The sequence below is a fragment of the Phoenix dactylifera genome, chromosome 2, assembly GCF_009389715.1.
Source record: "Phoenix dactylifera cultivar Barhee BC4 chromosome 2, palm_55x_up_171113_PBpolish2nd_filt_p, whole genome shotgun sequence".
NCBI lineage: Eukaryota > Viridiplantae > Streptophyta > Magnoliopsida > Arecales > Arecaceae > Phoenix > Phoenix dactylifera.
Genome location: NC_052393.1, coordinates 13831254 through 13841852, shown reverse-complemented (window position 1 = coordinate 13841852; position 10599 = coordinate 13831254). Strand labels below are relative to the sequence as shown.

Below are 10599 nucleotides of genomic sequence, written 5' to 3'. Positions count from 1 at the left end.
GGCAAGGCAAAAAGTGAGTAGTTTTATGTTCATTATCTCTATGCAGATGACAAGAATTAGTATAAATTGCATTGGATTGTTTTTAGGATGAATGAACAAAGTTTATGTTATGAGAGATAATATGTTATTAGAGACAATCTCTTTAGGCTTCGTTTGGTAGAAAAGATAATTTTTTGAAGGTTATTCTTCTGTGCAGACAAGAGAGTCTATTCTGTGGAAAAAGTTGCTTTTTGGTGTTTGGTGGGAAGGATAAGCAGAGGAACGGGGAAGTGCATCAATTTTCATAATTATTTAAATTTTATCGTAAGGGTAAAATCTCTTTCTCACTTTTTGGTATATTTAAAGAGTGCTATATGCAAAATTGTGATTCGGAGGGATAAATTTTCCTAAAAAATTTCATTCTACTATTTTGGCCGAACTGAATTATCCAAATTTAGAGTGTCGTCTAATTCAATTAAGGCTTTTCTGTGTCCTTTTGTAGCATTTGGATGGATAACTCCCCGCTTATCTCGTGTATCAAACACAACCTTAAAGATTTAATGGGAGAAATGCCATGGCAATAATTCCAAAGAGTGGCACTAAATTGCTAATCATTGGACAGGTTGATAGAAATTTTAAAAACAAACACAAACACGAAAAGAGGTAGTATATGCCTAAGACATGCACAATGTGTTTCTAAACAAAGCAGCATCTTTATTTTGCAATGGTAGTCTTGATAAATTGATTAATATATTTTTCATAAAACAAGTAGAAGAAAGCTTAATTTTTATACACCTTAATATGTCATAGTTAAATAGAAACCTAGCAATGTGTTTCCATTGCTGGCTGCTGTGGGTTATGGAAAATGATGCTTCAAACTAGAATTTATGAATGAAGTACTAGATGCATATCTGCATAAGAAATGTTAGAAAAGTCCACAAGAAAGCTTTCTACTTCTCTTAAATTTGCCTAGTATGAGGGATAGGTAGAGATGGTTTTTCTTTTTTTCTTTTTTGGTGCAAGTGTCAAGATGGTTTTGTAGTGTCAATCATGTACATTGTGGAGATAGCTTTAGCTTTAGAATAGCATGTCAGCAAGGAGGCCTTTCTGTCTTTGACATCTTGATTCTAGCTGTCAAGGTCCTACTTTGTTGGCTTCTCTAGAAGCATCACCCTTGCTATATTACTAGTTTGCAACTAGAAGCTTTTGTAGGCAGCATAACTGTAAGCACCTTATAATGACAAAATCATTGCAAATTAGTTGATATTATCATCATATATATATATATATATATATATATATATATATATATATATATATATATATATATATATATATATATATATATATATATATATGAAAAAGAGAGATGTTACCACCAAATATGTCATCAAGATATGCTTACAACTTGAATAATCTGACAATTCTTGTGCTTATAGCTTTGAATTAATCTTACTATTTAAGGGTTATAGAATAATACACCTAGCAAAGCGAAAGCGAAGATCCATTGTGCCATCCGCCCATCACCTAAAGGCGATTTTTCAAGCACAAGTTGGTTTGGATCATAGATTGTGTAGTTCGGTCCACTCTATCTAAAGTATATTCAACTACAGGATTTGTTACTGACAAGTCAATGTCAAGAAAGATTGTCTCTTTTTTCCTTTCTTTGAAATTAGTAGCTGTGTAAGATTTGATATCTAGTTCGCGATCTCTCCCCTTATTGCACGCCGCAAATGTCTGCGACTTCATCTTTCAAAAAGGAGAGCCTTTTTTGGTGCAAGTTCAAAAAGGAGATTAATATAATTCAGTTCAAACTTGGTTACTTCTCTTTTGAGATTCAGTTCTGTGAGACACATTTTAAAGTGTGGGAGTTTGCTTAAGGACTCGAATATGACATTGAGAGGGATCAGGATAAAACGGAGCACTTTTTCTTGGCACGCGCACACACACGGATGGAGAGAGGATGCTAGGCGCCACTATACAGTCCAAAATTATTGATCTGAAAAGATAACCAGTATGGTTGGGAGCCACTTGGTACGATTCAAAAATGATTAACAGCGGTGTCGGGTGTCCAGCCTATGTGATTCCAATGAAGCGCTATTTATTAGCTGCACCTATATCAGGGTAGGATGAGCAGCCGTTGTAACAAAAAAAAAAAAAAAAGAAAGCGCGATTCAAGCAATGTACTTTGCTATGTGGGCTTTTATGTGGGCCTAGTAACTATTAGCTCTCAACCTCACCAGTTGCCTGGCCCATGAGATTAGGCCTCACTGACCAGATTAGCTAATACCTTCCTTATCACAGTGAAAAGAAAGACAAAAAGAAAAAAGAGAGCGAGAACTAAGCGAGGAACAGCCCACTTATACCTAATACATTCGACTATTCCATGGCTGAATAAGATTACTCTATGCAGCCGAAAGCTCCGCAGGTTGGCTGGGAGAGACGAAATAGTATTCTTTTGGTTCCCATGGAGCTTTGTTCACTTATCTCAATCCTATTCCCATTTAAGCGGCGCGAGGTTTCAATATTGTGGTGCAGTTTGGCTGTTGTTACTTATCTAAACCTACTACTCTATCTAAAGGGACAAAAAAAGAAGAAAAAAAGAAAAGAGAATCGTTTTCGAAAACTTCATGCTGCTATGTTAATGTAAAGCAATGCCATCACATGCAGCTTATTTGCAATCTTATGCTACGATATAATCCTCTATTACTTTCGCATAGATTGCTCATTTGACGTGCACATTGATTTAATCCTCTACTAATCCTCTTTCTCTCCTCCCATATCTTTCAGCCTTCTGCATGCCATCCTCTGTTGACCGTGCTAGGAGTTTGGTTTAAGGCGTGGGTAATTTTCGGCTTTGATTTTGTACCCTGGCTTTTTTGATTGCTAGAGTTTTTTGTTACATGTGATATCTCAAGATCAATATTATCACATCACTGTACACCAGTTATTGTGTACAGGACTCATACATAGGAGGGGAAAAAACAAAATAGAGAGGGAGGAGAGAAAGAGATGCCTTGCGTTAGTGGTAAATACATGGTGGAGAATAAACTATTTTTTCTTCTTCACTCTCTACCTTGATATATCATAGTACATGGTTTTATATATATAGAACCAAAGAAAAGAATAACCTGGGAAAAAATGAACAAAAGTCGGACTTTGACTCATACTAATAGTGAAACCTTTCTCTAAATAAATAATAAAATATCCTGAGAGGCGCGGCTCCATCGTACAGAGTTCCACTTTATGGACTCCGAGTTGGATTCTAAAAGCTAGGAGTCGGGGGGAGTCTGCGTTGTGTTCACTCCTTCACGCCAAACTTGTTCCGGCAAAATATAAAATTTTCCAACGACAAAAGCTTAGTGAAGATATCAATGACCTGCTCCTCGATGGTGCAGTTGATCAGCTGGATATTTCCATTAACAATCTGCTAACTAATGAAATGATGTCGAATCTTGATACAGTTTGTATGGTTGTGATGTACGGGATTCTTTGCAATCACAATAATTGATTGAGTGTAATAACAGATAGTCATCCCTTTTGTTGGTTTATGTTTCAGGTCAGCTAATAAATGTAGCATCCATATGGCTTGGCACATTGCTGCAGTGACTGTCATGTATTTAGCTTTGAAAGATGATAGCGTTGTTGTGTGCTGCATCTTTGAGGACCAACAAATAGTCCCCACATCAATGTTGAAGACAAACCCAGTAGTGCTCTTCCAATCATCTACTAAACTCAACCAATCACTATTAGAACAACAAAAAAAATTCAAAATTGTTAGCATTCATGCACCATAAATCATGGCACTACAACAAAAAAGATTTTTGCCGACTTTGTATTGCCGACGCTAGTTAAAAGCGTCGGCGATTTTTTTTGTTGGGACAGTAACCACCGACGCTTCTGGAAAGCGTCGGTAAAAAAGCTTCCAGCGACGCTTTTTTTAAGCGTCGGCGTCTGGGCGCATTACCGACGCTTATAAGCGTCGGAATATTTAAACACCGACGCTGTTAGGCGTCGGCATAACGGAAGAACACGACGACGCTTATAAGCGTCGTCGGACTTCATTCCTCCCGCATACCCCCTCCCTCTAAAGCCCTAAATCCCCCGACCGACTCCCTCTCTTCTCAACCCTTTTCACCGATCTCATCCATTCTCCTCCACCGAGCGCTCTCCGTCGTCGCGATGGGGGGAGTCGCTGCTGATGCGGGCATTGAGCAAGCGGCGGACGTGGGTCTTCCTCTTCCTCGTCGTCTACTCCCTCCTCCTCTCCTCCTCCTGGAACCTCCTCCTCTCCATCCGCTCCTGGTACAACTCGGCGGCCGCCTCCGCCTCCTCCCGCGCCGCCGCCGGCTGGAAGGCCCTCTACGCCTCCGTGCTCTACGGAGGGGTCTTCGGCCTGCTCTCCATGGGGGCGGCGCTGGCCGTGGCGGTGCCGGCCACGTTGGTCACCTGGATCACGATCCTCGTGCTGCTCGCCTTCGCCGGGAAGCCCCGACGGGCGCTCGTCGCCGACGGCCGTCGGATCACCGCCGACATCGCCGGTTTCGCGCTCAAGATCCTCCTCCGAGAGGGAAACCTCGTCGCCGTCGTCGGCGCCGTCCTCAGCTTTGTTGCCCTCCTCCTCCGACGGAGACGAGGCGGAGCTGAGGACCAAGGTTTTTGTTCTATCATTGCATCTCCAGAGTCTTTCAGAATATTTCGTCTAAATCATTATATTTTTTTTTTCATAATCTATAAAATTTGGATTTATAGCTGTACCTTGTCTATTTTGTGTTAATGCTTTTTGGTGGATAGCTATATTCTTCCTTAATTCCTGGGATTTTCTTCATTTACTTCTTGCTGTTGTCACTAGAATCCGAGGATAAAGTATGGCCTTGGATGTCTCTCATCTAATTCTATGTAATTCTCTTTTTCTTGGAGTTAACCTTTTCTTTTGTTGCTTTTGATTGACCGAAATTGGTCCATTGCATTGTTATTGCTTGAAGGTCTTTCCTCTGCTCTTTTGGTGTGCTTTTGAGGTTTAATTGTTTTGGGTGGGAAAAATTGTGTTACAAGCTCATGATTAATAGATAACAAGATTGTTCTCTTGTATTTCCCTCCTTCCCACCATTTGTGTTACTCGATCTATTGTTCTGCTTCTTTATTTAGCTGACTGAGCTCTTTTTGCTTATTTTTCACTGAAATTGTGCCTCCCGTTATTATCTTGTTTAAAGCATTACTGAATGTTTTGAACTCTGATTTGATAACTTACTGGTGATATGGAACATTGAATGGAGATTTGTAGGAGATTTTTGGCCCAACACATACTCGTATGTTGACAGGGCTTTACACATATGGTGTCTTTTTATCCTTATGTTTGCACCAATAATGTGGCTTACATGTTCTTCATGTGATCTAAGAACTAGATCAGTTTCATGAGTGAACAATGGCTAGGCCTTTGACTGACATGTGAGCCTTGCAGTCAAGTTTTAGGCATGTCATGTGGTTTTTTGTCTTTCTCAATGTTGGAGAAGAGAATGGCCAAACCAGCTACCGCACAAAGTGTTCTGAATTTTTACTTGTAGAATTTTAAGGCTCACCAAAATTGTCTGTAGTAGAGTTTCTGTCCAACATAATCTCTACCACGATTTAAGTAGAAATTTCTTTTTTACTCTCATAGTATTTCTTTTTTACTCTCATAGTATTTTTACTTGTAGAGTTGTCGGCCTGTTGCCTGTGTTTGCCATATGCTCATCTCATTCGTGACTGTAGGTTAATGAGGAAGCAAGTGATAAAGTTTTGGAGGTGGAACAGAAATATAATGAGATTCGAAGACCTGTCTACATTAAACGGAATGAGATCATCCAATCCATTCCAGACTTTTGGTTAACTGCGGTTCGTAATCTCTCTTTTTTTAGTAATTATATATTTAAGCTACAACCTCTTTTTTGGAACATTCTCATCTAATAGTTTTTCTTTTTTGTATTTCTGTGTGTAATGCTTAACTCTTTAGTTCCTGAGTCATCCTGCTCTTAGCGATCTTCTGACAGAGGAAGACCAAAAGGTATGCATGCTGTTATTTTTGAAACATGCTGTGTTCAAACTAAGTGTGGTGGAAATTGTTACTCCATCCAGAATAAATATATTAACTATATCAATTAGAGATATCATTCTAGGACCTTTGTCAGCTTCTTCTGGATTTATCTGATGTCTGGTATTACTTGGAACCCATTATAGATTTCCAGGTGCTTGTGTTAATAAAGTTCCTTTGATGCAGATTTTCAAATATTTGGTTTCATTGGACGTTGAAGATTGTCAAGATTTGAAGTCAGGCTACTCCATTATATTTGTGAGATGTTGTTTGTTTTTGACGAAATAGCCATTCTGTTGCTATGAATAAGTATATTCTTGTGATTTATTACCTTTAATCAATTGACTGGGTGTTTGTAATGTATAGAACTTCTCTCCTAACCCATATTTTGAAGACACAAAGCTTGTGAAGACTTATTCCTTCACTGAGGAAGGAGTGGCTAATATAACCGGTACGACTATCAAGTGGAAGGAGGGTATGGTAAGGTTATTATCTTATGCGGTAATCATTGATATTTTTCTGAGTCAGGTATTAGTTTTAATGTTTGTTTCTCATAATATCTTGTAGGAGATTGCCAATGGTAATGGTCATGAGAAGAAGGGAAGCAAGCGACCTTTTACTGAGGAAAGGTTGGCTTTAGTACCATGTAATCTTGTTTTATAAGCAATTGCTGGATATTTAACTGATTTTGTCACGTTGAGTATCTGATAATTTATGATAATTCTGCTGTTGTTGCTTTCAATATTAGGATTATTCATATTTATGTATATCATATGCATATTCTTTCCAAGTAGATCGCCGTTCACATTTCCCTCCTAGTTCTTCTTAGAAGACCAGGAATCTTATTTTTGCTATGGCTATGGCTATGGCATGCAAGCAGTCAAGGACTCCATAGTGCATATACAATGTGTAGGCTGCATATACAGACAATATGCAATTTGTATCAACATCCATGTAGTGCCCCAGCATGAAATCCATCAAAGGCCAGCCTTCTTAAGTCCTTCCTTCAACATGCATATAAATAAGTATCATATTTTTTTGAAGAGCTTAATAAATTTTGTATTCTTAACTTCTTAAGGTTTTTTTATTACAGGTTCCTGATACTTCATCTGCTCGTAGAAATAGTGACTCCATTGATCCCTGAAGCTTTTATTTTGGAGTTTTATATGCATTTTTTTATGCTTTTCGAAGTACATTGCAAATGTAAATTGACAGTATGAATGTAATTTGACAATATGAATGTAATTTGACAAAATGAATGTTTTGATAAATATGTTTGATTGTGCTATGAGTATAATCTCGTTTAGTGTGAATGCCTTTGATTTTGTAAACAGAGTTTTAAAAAAAAAATGTAAATTTTTTAAAAAAAAATTAATTTTTTTTAAAAAAAATTATACTCTAACGACGCTTTAAAGCGTCGTTAAAATTCCGGTGTTTTAACTATTACCGACGCTTTAAAGCGTCGGTAGGTTTGACTTTAACGACGCTAAAAAGCGTCGCTAAATTGCAATTAGCGACGCTTTTAAGCGTCGCTAAATTGTACGTTACCGACGCTAAAAAGCGTCGCTAATGACATAGGCGACGCTTTACCGACGCTTGGGATAGCGTCGGGATGGTTTTTACCGACGCTTAAAAGCGTCGCTAATGGCCAAAAAAAGCGTCGCTAATGCCCAATTTTCTTGTAGTGTGGTCACTTATCCCCTTCAGATATCCTTCAATTGTCTTTGCTCCCAATGAGTTTTACTTGAACTCCACATATACAGATAATAAACATGTCACCTACACAATATTTAACCTTATATTTGTCATAGGGGTTGCTCGGAGTCCTGTAGATGAAGTTATACTAGCTAGAACTCAAGCCACATAGCAACTCAAATTGTAGTAGCCGGCTTACAATAAAAATCATTTTTTTGTATTTGGAGAAGAGTTAGGGAAAGAATAAACTCCGACACATATTCCATCATACACCCTATGAGTAGATGCCAAGTCAGAGCACTCGATATATATAGAGATAGAAGTATTCTAGACGAAGAGGTCGGCATAGAAAGTGCCAGTGGAGCCCTGACATGGACTTAGGTGCAAATGAGGAGGGCGAGAATATGGAGGAGCAAAAGTGGTGGGCGGCAGCAATAAAGGCGGAGGGGAGCGGGACAAAGGCAACACGGTGAAGTTCAAGATATTTGAGTTAAAATCAAATGAGTAACTCAACATACTGTGTAATTTGAGTTGCATACATCCAAATAAGCAGACTGGCCCACACCTATAGCTTTAGATGCATGTGGATCTCCTTTCGGCACTCTAAATAGCCTCATAAAGTAAACACTCAATCAAACTTCCATACCTACTGGCATCAACTTTCTCTTTACTATCATTCAAGAAAATTTTATATCTGTTCTCATTACATTCTGCACCAGATTACAATCTTTCATTCAAAATTTGTCAAGTAAATCAATCATGTACCTTTCTTGACAAATAAGAATTGCAAACATTGTTTCACCTCTAAACCAAAAAAATAATTTATCAAACCAAAATCTGACGTCTCAAATTCTATAATCACATGAGATATAAACTCAATAATCAATTAATCATATATATATATATATATATATATATATATATATATATACCTCCAGACTTGATGTAGAGTATATGCTCACTTTCATTAAAATGAAATCTATTTTGAGCAAAGTATGCATCAATATTCCTATGCTATACCCTAGCTATTTGCTTCAGCCCATAAAGTATTTTCTTAAATTATAAATCTTTTTCTCTTATCCTTCAATTTTATAATCTTGTGGTTGCTTAATATATACTTTCCCATCATAAAAATTATTTGGAAAGCTACTTTTATATCAAATTCATAAATATTGGACATATGTAGCTAAACTCAAGACGGTCAAAACGGCTCTAAGAATATCAAATCTAGCAACTGCAGCAAACGCCTTATCAAAAACCAATATCTTGTTGTCTGTCGTAGGTATTCTTTCACCACAATCTATGCTTTTAGCTTTTGAACTAATCGATCTGACTTGTACTCAATCTTATAGGCTCACTTTAGACTTATAGCTTTTTTGTTCCGAGGAAGACCTATAATCTCTCGAGCATAGTTTTTCTTTAGTACTGCAATTTTTCATCCATGGTCATGTATCAATCCTTGGACCATGCTGCATCTTCAAACCTGCATGGCTCAATAATTTGATTATACCGATATTTTTCATAAATTTCAACAAGAGAGAACCTTTCTAGGAGGTGTTTCTGTAAAGGAATTTTCTTAAATAGTACCAAAATAAGGACTTGATTTAGCTCAACAAGTAGGACTTCAACTGTCGAAAGGACTAGGACTTCTATCATTATTATTTGCTTCAACTATACTGAAGGTACATCATCTAGAATAGACATAGAATTTTCCTGGACAAATTCCTTCCACTCTGATGTTTTTTGTTAATTAAAAATAGCAATATGACTAATAATTAAAGAATTTATAGTAGGATTATAAAATTTATATGCTTTACTTCTTTCAGAATAGCCTATAGACAGACACTTAATAGGGTTGACATCCAATTTCTATCTTTTTCGAGAGAGAACATGAATATAAGCAAAACAAACTAGAGAATTTGAAGTGATTTATCTTTAGCTTTCATCTTGTCCATGCATCATAGGGGTAATATCTTCTAAAGATGATGTGGAACACCTATTTAAGATATAAGCTACTGTAGATACTGCCTTGGCTCAATATTTTTTAGGGAGTCTTTTAGCTTTTAGCATGGTTTTTGCTATCTCCACTAAACTTCTGTTTTTGCACTTTGCTACACCAATTTTTAAAGATGAATAGCTAATTGTCAATTGCTTGTATATAACATTAGCTTTAAAAAAATAAAAATCATTAGATACAAACTATCCTCCTTTATCGGTGCAAAGAGATTTAATCAGGCAGTCACTTTCATTTTTATGAGATTTTTAAAGTTTGAGATTACAAAATATTTAAGATTTCTTCTGATAAAATAAATCCAAGTTATCCGGTTGTAATCATCCATAAATATAATAAAATAAAATTTTTATTTAATAATAGTGTTTGCATCAAACCATTTGCATCTGCACGTACCAAACAAGCAAACATTTAGCTCTCCAACTACTTTTCTGTGAAAATGCATCTAGATGATGCTTTTATAGCTTACAACTTTCACAAATCATGCCAATTTATTGTATTAAATGTAATCGTGCTACCATATATTTCTGATGCAATAGATTTAGCCCTTTAAAACTAAGATGTACATCTTTATAGTGCCATAAGCAATTATCATTGAAAGATACCTTAATAGTAATATGTAAAGAAAAAATAATTATAGTTTTTATTAAAGGGAACTTCAAACAAAAGATGCATTTCTTCATCTATCTCCATAAATAAGGTACTTTGAATCTTTCAAAATAATAGAATATACTCACTCAAAAAATAGCCCCCTACTAAACAAATCTGAATCCAATCTAGAAATATAAAGCACATTATGAATTTTACTAATATCAAAAAAATTTATTTGTGTCTCATCCATGTA

The 10599-nt window shown here is 36.6% G+C and overlaps 2 protein-coding genes across 2 annotated transcripts; both read left to right on the top strand.

Moving 5' to 3' along the window:
• Positions 1-3424: 3424 nt before the first annotated feature.
• LOC120109978 lies at positions 3425-5698 on the top strand. The gene is made up of 2 exons (XM_039123926.1): positions 3425-3442; positions 4145-5698. The coding sequence occupies exons 1-2, from the start codon at positions 3425-3427 to the stop codon at positions 4754-4756; spliced, it is 630 nt and encodes a 209-aa protein (XP_038979854.1). The 3' UTR covers positions 4757-5698.
• On the top strand, positions 4848-7320 carry LOC120109977 (NAP1-related protein 2-like). The gene is made up of 7 exons (XM_039123925.1): positions 4848-4859; positions 5731-5853; positions 5972-6022; positions 6236-6307; positions 6416-6529; positions 6617-6678; positions 7143-7320. Exons 1-7 carry the CDS (start codon positions 4848-4850, stop codon positions 7267-7269), a joined length of 561 nt encoding a protein of 186 aa, XP_038979853.1. The 3' UTR covers positions 7270-7320.
• Positions 7321-10599: the final 3279 nt, after the last annotated feature.